Below are 19196 nucleotides of genomic sequence, written 5' to 3'. Positions count from 1 at the left end.
CCAATTTTCCACCTGCAGGGTGAAAGCTTTACCAGTGGTAAAACAGGGCTGCCGGTGTCTTTCTCCCTCTCTATCACCCCCTTCTCTCTCAACTTCTGGCTGTCTCTATCCAATAAATAAAGATAAAAAAAAATGAGTAAGGTTTCCCTTTTAGTGTTACCTTCAGAATAACATTGGTCTGTTGGACACTTATCAACAGCACATAATTTGCACATTTTTTTTAAATCCTTGCTTTGTTACAAAAAACTATTTCACTTTTTCCAAAAACTAAGAATTATCTATCTTTATTTAATAAAAAGCTTTAATTTCTTGTTAACAGGTTCTCAGAGGCCAGAAGTTAAAGTTGTCCACTACTCACCATTATCTGGTCCTTGAAACTTCATTGAGTAAAGCTTAACAGGTTGATTGAATGCCACAGTAATAAGCAGCTAAAAAGAAAGTAATAGTTTCACTTTAAAAGAGCTCTTTTGAAGAGGGATAGAGAATGGGAAAGCTACTGGGGAGGGGGTGGGATATGGAGATTGGGCGGTGGGAATTGTGTGGAGTTGTACCCCTCCTACCTTATGGTTTTGTTAATTAATCCTTTCTTAAAAATAAATAAATAAATAAATAATAAAAAAATAAAATAAAATAAAAAAGAGCTCTTTTGAGTCGTAAAGACTCAACTTAATCGTGGTTTCAACAATTCCATTATCTTCTAGTGTACCTGGCAGTCAGCATAGAACTGAAAAAGATGGGTCTGAATGGTAAAAGACACAGGTCAAAAGTCAAGCAAATGGGTCAAAGAGGTTATCTGGGAAAAACACATTGGGGAAAAAAAAAGAGATGGACGGTGCAAGAGGTGGCGCAATAGATAAAGCATTGGACTCTCAAACATCGAGGTCCCTGGCAGCACATATACCAGAGTGATGTCCAGTTCTTTCTCCCCTCTTTCTTATGAATAAATAAAATCTTAAAAAAAAAAAGAAAGAAAATGATCTGCAAAATAAGGAGATGAAAGACAATTACTGAATGGTTTCACTCATAGGTGGAATCTAGAGATATGTACGCATGAGCTTGGGGAAAAAAGCAAGAAAACTGTTTCTAGTATCTTGAGAACTATGGTGGTTATCTTTGGGAGGTGGCAGTGGAGGGGATACTGAATTTTGGTAATGGATACAGTATAAGATTACAGTGTAAACTACTATCAATCACAAATAAAAACAAAAAGAGGTAGAAATAAAATTAAAAAACAAAAGCAGGCATACTAATAATTCCTATAAACTTCTAAACAATCAATTTACCTGTTCATCACAATCAGACTCCAAGAAGGTCATGTCTTTTCGTAAACAGTTGTCAAATCCATGTTCATCACTTTCATTAAGACATTCACAGCCAGCTTTATTAATAAAAGGCATTAAATCCATCTAGAAGAGAAGGGGAAAATACACACAATTCTTTAGCTAAAGCATTTAGTTGTATATAAAAACCTCAAGGGTGGGGGTAGATAACATAATGGTTATGCAAATACTCAGTCAATTTCAATATGTGAAACCCTCTAGAGAAATTAAAATTAAGCAACCTTGAAAAAACTTGCGTCTTTTAAAACAGTAAAACTTTCATAGTAATCTTTTTAAATGGACTTCTAACAGACCTCCACTAATTCCTAAAGTCTAAGCTTAGGCCAACTAATAAGATATCAGATACTAAATCTTTAAACAGTAATATTATAAAATGCTGACTTAAAACAGCATCTGAAAAATCTAAAGAAAAGTCTTTATGATACACACACAAACACATATATATACTTCCCTGCCAAAAGTGGTCATGAGTTGATTTTAGCTATGAAGTGGGAACATGGTGTTTCCTGCAATCATTTTATTTATATGATTGAAATTTTTCTCAATAAAGCATTTTAAGGATGGTCAAATGGTAGCACAACTGGTTAAGCATATACTCTACAGTGTGCAAAGACCCAAGTTCAAGCCCCTGGTCCCTACAGAAGGGGGAAAGCTTCATGAGTATTGAAGTACAGTTGCAAGTGTCTGCCTCTCCATCCCTTTTTTTTTTTTTTGCCTCCAGGATTATTGCTGGGGCTTGGTGCCGGCACTACAAAACACTGCTACACTGCTCCTGGAGGATATTTTTCCCTTTTTGTTGCCCTTGTTGTTTATTGTTGTTGTTACTGTTGTTGTTGCTGGATAGGACAGAGAGACCATAAGCCAGAGCTGAACAGTGCTCCGATAAAAAAAGGGGGGGGGGAGGGGAAGGGGTTGGTAATGCAGCGGGTTAACTGCACATAATATGAAGTGCAAAGACACACGCAAGAAGCCCGGTTTGAGCCCCTGGCTCCCCACCTGCAGGGGGTTCACTTCGCAAGCGGTGAAGCAGGTCTGCAGGTGTCTATTTTCCTCTTTCCCTCGCTATCTTCCCCATCTCTCTCAATTTCTCTCTGTCCTATCCAACAACAAAATATGGGAAAAAATGGCCTCCAGGAGCAGAGGATTCATAATGGAGGCACTGAGCCCCAAAGATCACCCTGGAGGCAAAAAAAAAAAAAAAAAAAGGTACAATATTAACATAACCTTTAAAATGCTTTTATCTTCCATTCTACCAAGACATCTCTTGAATCTTGGAATAAAACTCCAGACGTGAAAATAAAACTATACTCCTATTTAGGGCTAGCAAGCAGCTCACTCGGACAATGAGCTGCTCTGCTGCATACAACCCAGGTCTACACCTGGACTCCATGGCACTGAAGCAATCTCCCTCTTCCGCCCAGCCTTTCTGCCCCTCCATCTCTATAAATAAATGTGAAAAAAATAAACAAAAGCCCACTATATTTGTATTTCTAGTATCTTAATGATGAATATGTGTATATACAATATAGTATATAAATATGTGTATATACAACAGTTTTTAATGGCCTGAGAGAGAGGTGGTGTGGTGGCGTGAGTCGTGGACTTGCAAGCATGTAGTCCCAAATTTGGTCCCCAGCATCACTCATGCCAGAGTGATGCTCTGGTTCTTTCCATCTCAGGCTTTATTTTATTTAAAAAAAAAAAAAAGCATTTTATATGTTTTATCATGGGCAAAATATGGCATTCAAACATCTGTATTATAAAGTGCCCTCCTATAAAACAAATACTATTGAGACAAACCTAATTGCATTATAATGTATTATGTGGTGTAACTGAAATATTTCTCAAACATACAATGGGAAATAAATATTGCTACCTATGTAACCTACTTGATAATCATAAGGAAAGAATCAAAAGAAAACAACCAGGCAAATCCAGATTGTGGGACAGTTTTGCCGACAGATGGTCTAGACCCGCACTATTCACTAAGATAGCCATTAGCCACATGTGGCAAATTAAATTGAAGTAACTAAAAGTAGGTAAAATTAAAAATTCAGTTCCTGGGCTGAATTTGTGTAGTGTACTGTCTTTCATGTATACAATCCATGGTCATGTCTGGACTCACTGCATTAAGGAAACCTGTGGCTTCTTCCCCCACCTCCCTCTCCCTCTCTGCTGATCTCTCTACCTGACAAAGTAAGCCTGGAGTGGTGTAGCCTGGAGGTGGCAGTGGTGCTGGTGGGGGATTCAGTTCCTCACTAGCACTAGACATGTAACACTAAATGTTCTGGTCACATGTGAGTGGTAGCTACCACACCAGGTTGGTACTGGTTTAGACTTTCCCACAAAGGCAGTCATGGAAGGAGCAGCTTTAAAACTGAAAAATCAGTAACAACTTAAATGAATGATATGATTTTTTTATTTGATCCTAGTTGGGGGAAGGGAAGAATTTTAATGCAGGCTGTACATATAGAGGTACTCAATGACTGCTATCAATAATTTCTTAAGGGAGATTAGAGTATAATGAAAAAAAAAAACCACGGAAAATGCTTTCTCTCTTAGAAATTACAAACTGAAATATTTAGAGCCATCATGATGTCTACAACTCATTCTTTGCCCCCTACTTTTCTCTAAGGGGTGAGAGACAAGAGTGAGACAGAAAGGGAGGGAGAAAATCTTGTAATCTTGGGAGAACTACTGCAGTTTCCAATGGAGGGAATAAGGATGTGAAACTCTGGTGGTGGGAAGGGTGTGAAGCTACACCCCTGTTGTCCAATAACTGTATAAATCAATATTAAATCACTAATCTCATTTTTAAATATTTACGAAAGACACTGAGATAAGCAGCATAGTAACAGCTGATGAATACAGGCGAAGGGCTTATATCCTTGTTAAACTACTCAAACAACTAGCATTTTTATTGTTAAGTAAGGTCTAACCTTTTTTGTAGAAGGAAAAGTTCAATATGAGATATACAGGAAGCTAGAAATATCCTTCCATGTTTCCAATTTTTGGTCAAAGAAAGGTCTACTTACTACATAAATTAAGGTCACTTTGTGTTTAACATCATTTCAATGGCAAATTTACAGATAAAACTCTAGTTCAGAGAATACTGAGACATACTAATAAGTTTCATGACTCAACACATGAAAATTTGTTTGATTCCTGGGAGCCTAGTATTCAAAGTTTTTGAAAGACTTTACATAGGCTATTAGAAGTGCCCTACTCTAAGCAAACATGGGAGAGAAAAGATATCAACCTCAATAAATATTGTTTTAAAAATGTTATTGAGGGGCAAAGGGTAAATAGCATAATGGTTATGCAAAGAGACTCTCATGCCTGAGGCTCCAAAGTCCCAGGTTCAATCCCCCGTACAAGCCAAAGCTGAGCAGTGCTCTGGTTAAAAAATAAAAAAAAAAATTTTAAATGTTATTGAAGTCACAAAATATTCTCATACTTCTAAATAAAACTTATTCTTAACCTTCTGGTGCATTTAAGTTTTTTTGCAGTACCTCCTCATACCTTTCTACAAGAGGCATACATTTCTCCGATTCTGGCTCCATCAATTCAGTTTACAATTACAGATCGTACTGAATCAATAATGTACACTCTGTTAAAACATGACTAAAGTCTTTATTCCAAAAATCTGAAATTGTATTTAAAAACTATAACCTATTTTAGTAGGGTTTATTTAAATCTACTAAAGAATTTGGCTTTCATTCAGTGACTCACTCCCCATTAAGTTTCTATCTGTGTTCCCTAAGAATGATGATTCTTGGGAACACATTACCAGCATTACATATTTAATAACCCTGTAAGGTCTAAATATTTCAAAACTTTGAAAATATCTCAACTGAGGGACCAGGTGGTGGTTTGCATAGGCGAATGAACATGTACATGTGGTGCAGAGGATTAAAATCAGGAAACACCCTCCCCCCCCTTATAACATTTTACTTAAGATGAGACTCTAAGGAAAAAAAAATCTTAAAATCTAAATCACTAGGGCCGGGTGGTGGCACACCTCCTTGAGTGCACGTTACAATGCTCAAGGATTCGAGTTTGAGACCCCAGCCTCCACCTGTAAGGGGAAAGCTTTGCAAGTGGTAAAGCAGTGTTGCAGTTGTCTCTCTTTTGTCTCTCTACCTCTCTATCACCCCTTTCCTCTCGGTTTATAATTATCTCTATCCAATAAATAAATAAAGATAATAAAAACAAGAAAAATTTAAAAAAATCAGGAAGCAAGACAGGAGAATCTGATCTTCTCTATTAGTACAGATAGTCTAGTACAGCCATTTCCCTCATCACATGGAACATTTTAGGGCCATGTGGTGGCATGCTGGTTAAGTGCGTGTATTACCATGCCCAAGGACTGGGTTCAAGCCCCACAGTCCTATCCTGGGGGTAGGGGGTGACTTCATGAATGCTGATAACAGATCTGCAGGTGTCTCTGTTTCTCTCCCCATTTCCCTTCCTTCTCAATTTCTCTTTATCCTATCAAATAAAATGTAAAAATATTTTTTAAAACAACATTTTAAAGATAAGTAAAAATATTTTTAAAAAATATTTAACTTCTGCCTGAGAGTGAGAAGTTGAAGTTGAAGAAGAAAGAAGTTGAAGTTGAAAAACAAGATCAGAAAAGAAAACGTAAGTAGAACCTGAAATGGAATTGGCGTATTGCACCCAAGTAAAAGACTCTGGGGTGGGTGGGTGGGGAGAATACAGGTCCATGAAGGATGATAAATGACATAGTGGGGGTTGTATTGTTAAATGGGAAACTGGGGACTGTTATACATGTACAAACTATTGTATTTACTGTTGAATGTAAAACATTAATTTCCCAATAAAGAAATAAATTTTAAAAAATTTAAATATTTAAATTTAAAAGTAAAAATATTTTTTAAAAAACAAGTAACATTTTAAAGATAAGTAAAAATATTTTTAAAAAATATTTAAATATTTAAATTTAAAAATAAGTAAAAATATTTTTTAAAAAACAAGTAACATTTTAAAGATAAGTAAAAATATTTTTTAAAATATTTAAATAAATTTAAAAATAAGTAAAAATATTTAAAAAAAACAAGTAACATTTATTGGAAAAAAAAAGGCTTTCTTTCCATTCATTGATCTGCCACTGTACTTAACTTTTAAGTTCTTAAGGCTTCAAGTTATTATTTAGAATAATTTATTCTTGAAGCTCAGGAAAGGTAGTGCAGTGATATATAATGTTACACACTAAGTTTTATGTCATTTTACACTATTGTTCAAAAGAGGAAATGTTTTTAATGTATATTTAGTTTGGGTGGGGTAGAGGATGGGCATACAACAAATGTTTAAAGATAACTACTAAAACAGTTCAGAAAGTAGATTTACACATGATTTCTCTATTTGCAAGCCTGATTTTTTTTTTTTTCCCATTCAGGTAGAGACAAGGAGAAAGAGAGAAAAATATAGACAAGCATCAACAAAGCTTGTCCAAACACTTGGCATCATGTGTGAATCTAGGACTCAAACCAGAGCCACATATGGGGAAGGCACATGCCCCACACAGTGAGCTATCTATCTGGTCCCAGAAAAGTTATTTTTTAAAAGGGGAAAAAAAAAGGAGAAAAAAACATTCATGATGGAGACTTGAGGTTATGAGACACACAGTACAAAAAATCTAATCAGCTAACAAATCTATTTGAAACTGAACTAACAGAAGATGAAACAGAGGTGATTTCAATTTAACCAAATAACAATAAATGCAAGATGATTTCACCACATACATAGCCTTTTGGGATATCTGTGTCCTCGTTGCTTCCAGGGTCATTTTCCAAGTGCTGCTTGATTTTTTCTTCTAATCCCACAGCATCTGCTCCTTGATATTGATCAATTCTTACTTTGTTTCGGAAAAACAAAAATGTGGGTGTTGCTGATATATTGTTGGTGGCAGCTGTTCCCTAGAATTGGCAAGTTAGATAATATGAATTAAAACTAATCTTACACCACTTAGAATAGTCATTCTACATTTCAATAGAAATTAAATACTATAATCACAGGCTAAAAACATTGAAAAATTTAAAATAATTATTCCTAATTGTCATTAAAGCTAAAAAGCCTATTCATAAGGGACATAACTACACTGCTTATTGGGACACAATTATATTGCCCTTATATACATATGGAAGAACATTTTTTTAAAAAAAAATTTCTTTATTGGGGGATTTATTTACGGTAGAGAAGAACTTTTTTTTAACCAGTTTTAAATACTATATTCAGTGGAAAAATTAGCTCCTGACACAGAAACTGTTTTACAACACTGGACAATTACTACCTAAGCACATGTTTCTGCAGAAGAGAAGATAACCTAGGAGGGCACTTAAATGTCAATAAAACCAACATGAACAGGAAAATGCACTAATCTAAACAACCAAACATTTTCCCAAGAAAAGGAAGTGCCCCCCCCGTACCACTCTTACGAAAATGTTTTTTGATCCATCAAACAGTGCAACAGCTATCTTTTTAAATTCTGCTAACTCTAAAATGTTGTAAGGCTAATAAAATATAACTTAATAACATAATGAAAATTAGCTGATAATCACTGATGCATGTTTTTTTTCTGTGACATGCATAAAGAAAATGTAAAGTAAATGTGTCACTTGGCATATTCAAATGATTACGAAGACATACTCCCACTATACTGTTTAAGCAAGCATAAAGTCTGCAGAGATGTCTTTTCTAAGCTTCACAAGTTGATGGTAATGACAATGATGACTGGTCTTTTAGAACAGTGTTTCCCAAAAGGATTATCATGCAAAAGACAAACGTGAGTTATACATGTAGCTTTACTTTTTTCCATTCTTTTTATTTCAGAGAGAGAAGCAGAGGTAACACAGCACCACTGCATCATTCATGGAGCTCACCCACTGGTATGGTGAATTCAGTATTTGAACCTGGGGTCTTGTATACAGTAAGATAGGCAGCATCCTACTGTATGTGTTATCTCCCACCCTTTATATATGTAATTTTAAATTTTTTCTAGTATTTATAATGAAAATGTAAACAAGTGAAATCCATGACATTTTAACAAATCAAATATATACTTTTTGAACATACAGTTCAATATAAAAAGTTAACTTTGCAGTGGTATCATACTGGTTTAAGTGCACATAGCATGAAGCAGAAGGACCAGTGCCAAGAATCCCAGTTTGAGCCCCTGGCTCTCCACCTGCAGGGGGGTCGCTTCACAAGTAGTGAAGCAGGTCTGCAGATGTCTCTCTTCCTCTCTCCCTATCTCTCCCTCTTCTCTCAATTTCTCTGTGTCCTATCCAATAAAAATAGGAAAAAGGAAAAAATGGCCTCCAGGAGCAGTGGATTCACAGTGCAGGCACTGAGTCCCAGTGATAACCCTGGAGGCAAAAAAAAAAAAAAAAAAAAGTTACGAACATAGCCTTGGTGAAGTGGCTAAAGCTCTGGCCTTTAGAAAAAGGAAAACGAGGTACCAAGTTGGATTCCTGGCAAGACATGTGTGTGAGTGATGCTGATACTTCCTCTCCCTCTCCCTCTCTCATATGTAACTTTTAAAAAGATTACAAGGAGCCAGGTGGTGGAGCACCTGATTGAGCGCACATGTTACAATGTGCAAGGACCTGGGTTCAAGCCTCTGGTCCCCACCTGCAGGGGAAAAACTTTTAAGTGGTGAAGCAGTGCTGCAGGTGTCTCTTCCTCTCTCCCTCTCTATCACCCCCTTCCCTCTTGATTTCTGGCTGTCTCTATCCAATAAATAAAGATAATTAAAAAAAAATTTTAAGTTGATTACATATTTTACAATTTTTTTTTTTTTTTCCTCCTCCAGGGTTATTGCTGGGCTCGCTCGGTGCCTGCACCATGAATCCACCGCTCCTGGAGGCCATTTTTTCCCCCCTTTTGTTGCCCTTGTTGTAGCTTCGTTGTGGTTATTATTATTGCCCTTGTTGATGCAATTCGTTGTTAGATAGGACAGAGAGAAATGGAGAGAGGAGGGGAAGACAGAGAGGAGGAGAGAAAGACAGACACCTGCAGACCTGCTTCACCGCCTGTGAAGCGACTCCCCTGCAGGTGGGGAGCTGGGGGCTCGAACCGGGATCCTTACGCCGGTCCCTGCGCTTTGCGCCACATGCGCTTAACCCACTGCGCCACCGCCCGACCCCCATATTTTACAATTTTTTCCACACTTTTCATACATGTAAATTTGAACTTACTGTGTATCAAGTGTTCAATAATCACCTGCAGCCAGAGGCTACCAAACAGAATGGAAGTCAGCAGCTCTATATTAGATGCTAAACATGCTTAAAATAAGTGCCAGTGCTGTAGTCCAGTAGATGTAAGAACTGAGCAACAGTGGTCCGAGAGATTGCGCCGTGGATAAAGCATTGGACTCTTGGGCAGGGGCAGATAGCATAATGGTTATGCAGAGACTCCACAGTCCCAGATTCAATCCCCTGCACCCCCTAAGCCAAAGCTAATCAGTGCTCTGGTAGCAAATAAATAAATAAATAAAGCACTGGACTCTCAAGTATGAGGTCCTGAGTTCAATACCTGGCAGCACATGTCCCAGAGTGATATGTGGTTCTTTTTCTCTCCTCTTATCTTTCTCATGAATAAATAAAATATTAGTAAAGATAAAAAGTATCACTATAGGGAGTCGGGTGGTAGTGCATCAGGTTAAGCGCACGTGGTGTGAAGCACAGGACCGGTGTAAGGAACCTGGTTGGAGCCCCGGATCCCCACCTGTAGGGCAGTCGCTGCACAAGTGGTGAAACAGGTCTGTAGGTGTCTTTATCTCCCCCTCTCTGTCTTCCCCTCCTCTCTCTATTTCTCTCTGTCCTATCCAACAACAACGACATCAGTAACAACAACAATAATAACAACAATAAAACAAGGGCAACAAAAGGTAATATATAAATATAAAATAAATATTAAAAAGGGGAAAAATATCACTATAAAGCTATCTATTTAAAAAGAGAGAGAACTGAGCAGCAAACATGCAATGCAGGGCTTAGACCAAATCCCCAAACTATTAACTATATAATATTCTATAAAAAATGTTTAGGGGTTAGATAGTATAAAGGTTATGCAAACTCTCATGACTGAGGCTCTCCACATCACCATAAGCCAGATCTGAGCAGTGCTCTGGTAAAAATAAATTAATTTAAAAAAATTTTACACTCAGAAATGTAACAAAGCCTAACCTCTATTTCCTCCAAAATATGTGTGTATGTATACATACATACATACATACATACATACATATATATATTCCCTATTCAAAAGACTACATAGTTAAGATGTAACACTACTCTAACAATACAATACATATATCAAATAAATAAAGAATAAATAAAAGTAGGGGGCATTAAGTCAGCATGTGCAGTGGTCTGGATTCAAGCCCCCATGCCAACCTGCAGAGGAAAGCTTTACAAGCAATAGAGCAGGCTGCAGATGTCTCCCCCCATCACTGTATTTCTGTTTCTATAATAATAATTCACAGAAGAAGACCCTGAAAAATAACCCACCCCTGCAAATTTCTACATATGCAAATGCAGGACTGTTACACAGACATTCCAAGCAATCAGGGTAGTCCAGCTATAAAACTGGCTCAGTCAATGGTAATCTTTCTTTTTTTTACTTCCAGAGCTATCACTAGAGCTTGGTACCTGAACAACTCCCAACACTCTGAGCAGCCACCTGCCCCCACCACCACTTTTCTTATAGAGGCAGAGAGGAATAGAGAAAAAAAGAAAAGAGAGAAACACCTGCAGCACTGCTGCACTGAGTGTCAGTCCCTCCCCACACGTCAGTTAAGAATCTCAAGTTCTGTGGTCTGGGAGGTGGCACAGTGGATAAAGCATTGGACTCTCAAGCGTGAGGTACTGAGTTCAATTCCCGGCAGCACATGTACCAAAATGATGTCTGGTTCTTTCTCTATCTTTCTCGTGAATAAATTCTTAAAAAAAAAAAAACTCAAGTTCTTTATTTTTATTTTTTTAAGTGTTTTGTTTGTTTTTTCCTATCAGAGCACTGCTCAGCTCTGGCTTATGGGGATTGAACCTGGGACTTAGGAGCATCAGGGATGAGATTTTGCTTGCATAACCATTATGCTATCTTCCCCTACAAGAATCTCAAGTTCTTAAAGCTTATGCTGAGTATATAGCTTCCGAGCTAAGTTTACAATGGGCCAATTCAAATAAGACTATAACAATTAAAAAACTTTTTTAATTCTTTTTTTTGTATTTTAGTTATTTTAATTTTGAGAGAGATGCAAAGAGAGAGAGAGAGAGATAAACACCAGAGCACTGCCAAGCTCTGGCTTATGGTGGTGTGGGGGATTGAACCTGGGACTTTGGAGCCTTAGGCTTGAGAGTCTCTTTGCATAACCATTATACTATCTACCCCCGCCTGAATTCTCTCTTTTTTTAACCAGAGCACAGCTCAGCCTGATTTATGGTGGTACAGGGGACTGAACATGGGACTTTGGAGCCTCAGGCATGAGAGTCTCCTTGCATAACCGTTATGCCATCTACCTGCACCTTGACCAAAAAAATTATCCTACTGGCTTTCTAATCAATATAGCAGTAGAAAATAAGTAAGCAAAGGATAATCATCAAACCGATTTTTTTTTTTAAAGGACCCCTTTCCCTTACCTGACACTGATGCACATCTACTTCCAAGAAAACTGCCTGCGGATACTTATTACTCATAGAACTGAATGCTGGGGCAATCCTTAAACATGGTCCACACCTGTGAAAAAGGCAAAAGAGATGCTTAGTCGATGGTAAAATGTATCCACCAATGGTGGTCCAGTGGATAAAGCAGCTCACGTTACCAGAGTAATGTCTGGTTCTTTCTTCCTCTCCTCTGCTTCTCATTAGTAAATAAATAAAATCTTTAAAAATAAAATATATACACCAATGGATCTATCAATTAAAAAATAAAACAAACTGATTATTTCGGCTTTAAACATTCTAGTCTTTTCCACTGTACCATTGAGATAAACTACAAGGTCTACAGATGTAGATGAAACCTTCATTCTCATAGTGTTAAGCCTTTCCGCTTTGGTCTCTCTGAAAAAAGTTAAAGAACTGGGGCCAGTTTGTAGCGTACCTGGTTAAGCACACACATTACAGTGCCAAGGACCTGGGTTTGAGCCCCCAATCCCCACCTGCAGGGGGAAAGCTTTATGAGTGGTGAAGCAGGGCTGCAGGTGTGTGTCTGTCTGTCTCTATCTCTCTCTCACCCACTTCCCTCTTGATTGCTGGCTTTCTCTATCCAAAATAAAGGTAATAAAAACTTAAAAAAAAAAAAAGAATTTTAATTGTCATCTTGGGTGGAGTCTGAACATCCCTGTCCCTATTTGTTAAGTCCCACTTATTTATAAATAAGAGACAGCACTTGGTATTTGTGCTTCTCTTGTGCACCTGGTTGAGTGCACAGGTTACCATGAGTGAGGACCCAGGTTCAAGTTTCCACTTCCTTCTGCAGGGGAGAAGCTTCATTCATATGCATCAGTGTGTATCATATTTATGCAGCACTGAAGCCTCATGTATGTGCAATTCTACTCTCCAGTGTTCTCCACAGCTCGCTCGGTCCTGTTTTATATTTTAGAGCTAGAGACAGAATTGAACATAGTGATAGAAGAGACACTGTGGCACTTCACCATTCATGAAGCTTCCTTGGGATGCCCTGTGTTTGTCCATAAGGCGTCTGGGGCCCAGCCCCAGGATTTCACTAGAAGTACGGCACACAATCTACCTGGGCAGCCATCTGGTAGTCCCTGAGGCGCCGTTAATATTCAAATTCTAACTGATGGTGGTGTCAGGGATTGAACCTGGGACCTCTGGGATCTCTGCCATGCAAATCCTGTGCTTTGAACAATCAAGCTATCTCCCTGGCCTGGTTTTCCTGTGTATGTATGTGCATATTTTTATTGGAAGGACTGATGATTTAATCAACAGTAAATACAGTTGTTGGTACATGTGTAATGTTTCTCAGTTTTCTGCAAGACACTCCAGCCCCTCACATATGTTCTCCTTCACTAACATGCACCAGGACCTCAACTCCCACCTCCCACAAGTAAAGGACTCGGGGGCAATACACCAAACCCACTCCCAAGTTCTGCTTTGTGTTTTCTGTTTTTATTTTTCAACTTATGTCTATAAGTGGAATCATTCCACATTCATCCTTCTCTTTCTGGCTCATCTTACTTAACTCCTTCAAGCTCCATCCAAGATGAGGTGAAGGTGAAATCACCATTTTTAACAGCTGAGTAGTATTCCATTGTGTATATAGACCACAACTGTCTCAGCCACTCATTTGTTGGTGGGACACCTGAGTTGCTTCCACGTCCTGACTACTACAAATTGTACTGCTATGAGCATAGGTATAGAAAGAACTTTTCAGTTCCTTAGGATATGTCCCCAGGAAGAATTACAGGATCATTGGTAAGGCCCATTTCTAGCCTTCTGAGAGTTCTCCAGACTGCTCTCCACAGGGGTTGGACCAACTTACATTCCCAACAGCAGTGGAGGAGGGTCCTTTCTCTCCCCCTCTCCAGCATTGTTACTATCCTTTCTAATGTATGACATTCTCACAGGGGTGAAGTGGTACCTCACTGCTGTCTTTATTTGCATTTCGCTGACAATCAGTGACTTGGAGCATTTTTTTCATGACTGTTGGCCTTTGGATCTTTTCTATGGTGAATATTCTGTTCATATCCTCTCATTTTTGTATGGGGTCATTTGTTTTTTTTGGGTTGTTGTTGTTGCAAGTTTGGTGAGCTTTTTACAAATTTTGATTATTAGCCTTATGTCTGATGAATAGCACATAAAGTCTTCCCCCAATCTGTAAGGAGTCTGTTTGGGTGGTAGTTTCTTCTGCTGTGCAGAAGCTTTTAAATGTGATGTAGTCTCATTGGTTTATTTTTCTTTCAGTATTCCTTATAATTGGATTTCTAACCAATTGTGTGTTTTACTACCATGGACAAGTAATATGAATCAACATAACCTACACATTATACTAAGAGCATTGCTCTATTCAGTCAACTGGTATTAAACACTTCCTATACAGCCACTGCACTAAAATAACTACTGCCCAAATTTAACCTTATCTAGGTTCTCTGTTTAATCTGAGCTAGCCATCATAGGTTAGAACTTTTGTCAAAAGCTAAAATAGAACACGATTGGATGGGGTGGACACCATAGGGTTATGCAAAGAGATACTCATGCCTGAGGCTCCAAGGTTCAATCCCCCATACCACAAGCCAGAGCTGAGCAGTGTTCTGGTAAATAATAATAATAATATATATATATATGTTTTTTTAAAAAAGAACCATGTCCTGAATTTTAGATTGTACTTTTTTCTCTTGCATGCAGGCCTTGATTCTTAGCCCTCAGAAAGTACACAATCAGGGGACCTTTGGACTTGTAAGATAATAATGGCCATCAATCCAGAGGTTTAAAAAAGTAAGACTTCTTTTTCTACTTCTAAACTTCTGGGGGTGGGAGGAGTTTTTCTATCCTTCATAAGTTTTTCCTTTTTGTACAATTTATAAATGGATCAGTAAGGATTCTGAGTTATGCTTTTTGGGGAAAAGACAACCTTCAACCTTCCTGCTACACATAAAAAAACCAAACTCACAAAACTGAAATTTTAAAATTGGTCTAACATAGTGATCTGATAAGCAAGAACTCAAGTCTAGAAAATCAAATGACACACCCAAGACCCCACCCTCTAGTTAGTGGCTGGGGCACAAGCTACAACAGTTACCTCCTAAATCCTACCGCAAACAAGCTTTCATTGAAAGCACTAGTCAGGTTCTTCCTAGTAAAAAAGATTTTCCTTTCACATTATCACATAAATTACATTTTCTGAACTTCTTGTTCTGTCCTATTAGCTAAAATGGTCTTTCCTAGAACAATTGCATGTAGACACCATTATGGCAAACTGATAAGAAAGACAGCTTTATGAAGACATTATTAAAAGTTTATTTTTATTTTATGCAGGGCCAGTATTAATAAAGGTAACAGGTAGATATAATCAGAATTGATCCTATTAACAACACAAAATATTGAGTTGTTGGCACAGTCATTATGCATTTTTACATAGCTAAAGTACTTCATGACTTTTCTGACAGCCCAACAGCAGCCAGGGAAGTGGGCCAGCAGTAAGTAAGTGGGCCAGCAGTACACTGCAGGACTCACATGCATAAAGCCCCCATTTTATTTCCAGAACCTCAAGTGCAGCTCTCCACTAAAACGATACACTGGTTCAAATGTCTCCTTTAAACACACACACACACACACACACACACACACACACACACACACACACAGGAGTCAGGCGTAGCGCAGCGGGTGGTGCAAAGTGCAAGGACCAGAGTAAGGATCCCAGTTCGAGCCCCCAGCTCCCCACCTGCAGGGGAGTCGCTTCACAGGTGGTGAAGCAGATCTGCAGGTGTCTATCTTCTCTCCTCTCTCCATTTCTCTCTGTCCTATCCAACAATGACATCAATAACAACAATAAAATAACTACAACAATAAAACAAGGGCAACAAAAAGGGAATAAATATTTTAAAAAATAAATGACACATAAAACATATTTTAAAACACACACACACACTAGCATTCACAGAGCACTTACTAGATCATGCAATTTGCAAACCTTAAACTCCCATCATCTCATTTAAGCTTTATAATTCCCTATTTTAAATACAAGAACAATAGAGAGCTGCAATTTAGTCACAGAACTACTATTCCATAATCCACCCCAAACAGTAGTCTACACAGTACTTTTTGTTATTTCAAAGTTAAATGTCAAGATTAAAACTATATGCTCTTGAAAGGAATCTAGAGAGAATATAGATTGTATAATTCCATTTTTATACAGTTCAAATCCAGACAAAAATTAATTTACAGGCTTTTTCTTGTTGTTGTTGTTTGTTTTTACGAGAGCACTGCTCAGCTCTGGCTTATGGCAGTGTGGGGGATTGAATCTGGGACTTGAGAGCCTCAGGTATGAAAGTCTCTTTGCATAACCATTATGCTATACCCCCACCCAATTTACAGTTTTATATCAAGATTTTGAAGCGCTATGGTCTAGGAGGTGGCACAGTGGGTAAAGCATTAGACTCTCAAGCATAAGGTCCTGAGTTCAACCCCTGGCAGGACATGTACCAGAGTGATATCTGGTTCTTTCTCTCTCCTATCCTCATAACAAATAAATATATATAAAATGCACCTTATAAAGAGTAAGTTTGGGAGTGGGGTGGTGGCACTTCCTGTTAAGCACACTTGTTACCATGTCTAAGTACCTGGGTTCAAGCCCTCAGTCCCTACTGGGAAGGGACTGCGTGAAAGGTTCATGAGTGGTAAAGCAGTGCTAAAGGTCTCTCTCTCCCTCTCCCCTCCCTTCTCAATTTCTGTCACTATAAATAAAAAGGCTAAGTTTGGAATGCTATTTTAGTTGCTTTAAAAGTACTGGAAAAGGGGTCAGGTGATGGTGCATCCCACAAAACACATGTCACAGGCCTGTGAGTCTGCATAACCATCATGCTGTCTCCCCGGCCCCAAGACTTCAAACCCTCATTCTGAGGCACTGACACGCACACCCACGGTGGCGAAAATCCTGGTTCAGAATGTCGACTTCCTTTGTAAGTTTTTTTTTTTTAATATTTATTTAATTTATTTATTCCCTTTTGTTGCCCTTGTTGTTTTATTGTTGTAGTTATTGTTGTTGTTGTCGTTGTTGGATAGGACAGAGAGAAATGGAGAGAGGAGGGGAAGACAGAGAGGAGGAGAGAAAGATAGACACCTGCAGACCCGCTTCACCGCCTGTGAGGCGACCCCCCTGCAGGTGGGGAGCCAGGGTTCGAACCCGGATCCTTATGCCGACCTTGTGCTTTGCGCCACCTGCGCTTAACCCGTTGCGCTACAGCCCGACTCCCAGTTTTTTTTTTTAATTTTTAAGTTATCTTTATCGCATAGAGACAGTCAGAAATCGAGAGGGAAGGGGGAGACCGAGGAGACAGAGACACCGGCAGCCCTGCTTCACCACTCTCAAAGCTTTCCCCCTTCAGGTGGGGAGCAGGGGCTCAAACCTGGGTCCTTGTGCACTGTAACATGTGCACTCACTCAACCAAGTGTACCACTGCCCGGCCCCCTCATTCTCTCTGTCCTATCAAAATAAAAGAGAGGGGAAAATGGCTTTCCCCCTGCACGCTTGAACCCGGGTCCTTGCTCATCCTAACAGGTGCGCCCAGCAGGTGCACCGCCACCCGCCCCCAGAATGTCCGCTTCCAACGCGTCCGCCCCCACACAGCAACACTGCACATTCCATATGGAAGTTCCCCTCCCTTCTTCGTTGGCCATGTAAATGATTTGCTAAAGACGGTTAACCTCTTTCAAGATCCCTGCTTCTTTCTTTCTTTCTTTTTTTAAGTCAACAAAGTCAAAAAAGACCACAGTCTGGCCACTTGCCTGGCCATCTTCCACTTGCAGCTCATTAAATGCAACCACATACACGACAGGGGGAGGGGCGGGCTGGCTTCCAAAGTTACTAAAGCAAAGTTGTGAGCGAAATCCCTGAGCAAAAGGGAAAGCACCACCCCAACCCCACAGAGTGGAAATGCACGAGGACACACGTGCCCCGGGAGTCGGTTCTGCCCCCCTGAAGCGGCCCGAGGTGTTCACGGGGCTTACGGTCTTCAGAGACTGAAAAGCCGAGTGACAGCCGGCTTCCGGGAAGCGAGCGGCCAGGGCGAGCGGGGGAGGCCGAGGGTGGGCGCTTCCCCCGGGCTGGGGGTGGGGGTCGAGCCCCCAGGACGGTCCCCAAGGCGGGTCTGACTCGCGGCCCGGGAGCCCCGCATCCAGCAGGCCGGAGACACCCGGCACCGCGCGGTGCACACGCGGGGCTCTGCGGCCTAAGCCTGGCGGAGCCTGCGGCTGCGGCCAGCGCCGGACGGCGGGTGAGGCGGGGCCGGAACAGAGTCGAAAGACGGACGGAAAGAGGGAAGGAAGAGAGGAGGGAGGGAGGGCTGTTGACCGATGGTGCCCAGGGGGCGCGGGCCCGGCCTCACCCCCGCATGGTGAACTTGACCACGGCGAGGCGGGAGCCCGCGCCGCTCAGCTCCGGCTGGAAATCCGGGTCGCTCCCGACCGGCTTCACTCCCACCATCCTCAGACTGTCCGGCAGGAAGCTGCGACGCCACCGGCTTCGAAACTGAAAAGATGAGAAGCCCCCGGGGAGCGGTAGGGCCACGCTCAGGAAGGCCGAGGCCTGGACAGAGGAGGCGGCGGCCGCGGCGGCTCCTCCCGGGGCTCTCAGTGCCAAGTCACGCCGGGGAGCAGAAGGGCCGAGGGGGCGGGGACGGAGGGAGGGGGCAGCCAGGGGAAGGCAGGCATGCGACACCCGGCAGCCACCGCGCGGCTAGGCCGCCGGCGCAGGCGCGAATCGCGTCATTTCCGCGCCGCCCGTTTGGGTTCCCAGCGTCCAATCCTAAAACATGAACGGCGGCCCCGCCCGTGACTGAGGCTGGAGCGGCGCAGGCGCAGATGTGTAGCCACCTTCGCACCGGCGCAGGTTGCGACTCGAAAATGCTTGTTCCCTGGCCGTTCCTACGCCTAAGGCTTCCGTAGGAGAAAGTGATTCCGGGTTCCCCCCGCCATGTCTGCGAGGCCACCTTTTAAGGTGTTCGACCCCCTACCCTCTGGGTAGACTTTTGAGGATATACAGGACAAGCCGTCACACTAGACAGTTAGAAATGTGGGGCCAGGTGGTGGTGCACCTGGTTGAACGCACATGTGCAAAGACCCGGGTTCCAGGCCCGGAACCCCACCTGGTTCG

The 19196-nt window shown here is 40.8% G+C and overlaps 1 protein-coding gene and 1 long non-coding RNA gene across 11 annotated transcripts in view; both read right to left on the bottom strand.

Annotated features, from left to right (window-relative positions):
• The window catches only part of TXNL1 (thioredoxin like 1), a 30177-nt gene extending 11407 nt beyond the window's left edge, over positions 1 to 18770 (bottom strand). For 4 of the 10 annotated variants that reach the window (XM_060173909.1, XM_060173911.1, XM_007519235.3 and 1 more), the window contains exons 1-5: positions 18430 to 18769; positions 12002 to 12098; positions 7106 to 7279; positions 1284 to 1406; positions 359 to 428 (exon numbers count right to left, since the gene is read on the bottom strand). In XM_060173909.1, coding sequence (XP_060029892.1) covers positions 359 to 428; positions 1284 to 1406; positions 7106 to 7279; positions 12002 to 12098; positions 18430 to 18527 — 562 coding nt within the window. In that variant the 5' untranslated portion in view covers positions 18528 to 18769. Of the gene's footprint in view, positions 1 to 358; positions 429 to 1283; positions 1407 to 7105; positions 7280 to 12001; positions 12099 to 18429 lie in introns of all 10 variants that reach the window. The other 6 variants (XM_060173912.1, XM_060173914.1, XM_060173913.1 and 3 more) reach the window with 3 other exon arrangements.
• Positions 15331 to 18374, bottom strand: LOC132533171 (uncharacterized). Its single transcript, XR_009545083.1, has 2 exons — positions 17295 to 18374; positions 15331 to 17000 (listed from the first exon to the last, which is right to left on the bottom strand). It is a non-coding gene; the product is annotated as an uncharacterized LOC132533171 (long non-coding RNA).
• Positions 18771 to 19196: the final 426 nt, after the last annotated feature.

This window comes from Erinaceus europaeus, chromosome 15 (assembly GCF_950295315.1).
Source record: "Erinaceus europaeus chromosome 15, mEriEur2.1, whole genome shotgun sequence".
Classification (NCBI taxonomy): domain Eukaryota; kingdom Metazoa; phylum Chordata; class Mammalia; order Eulipotyphla; family Erinaceidae; genus Erinaceus; species Erinaceus europaeus.
Note: the sequence above shows the minus strand (reverse complement) of the source record. Positions and strands in the feature narration are given on the sequence as shown.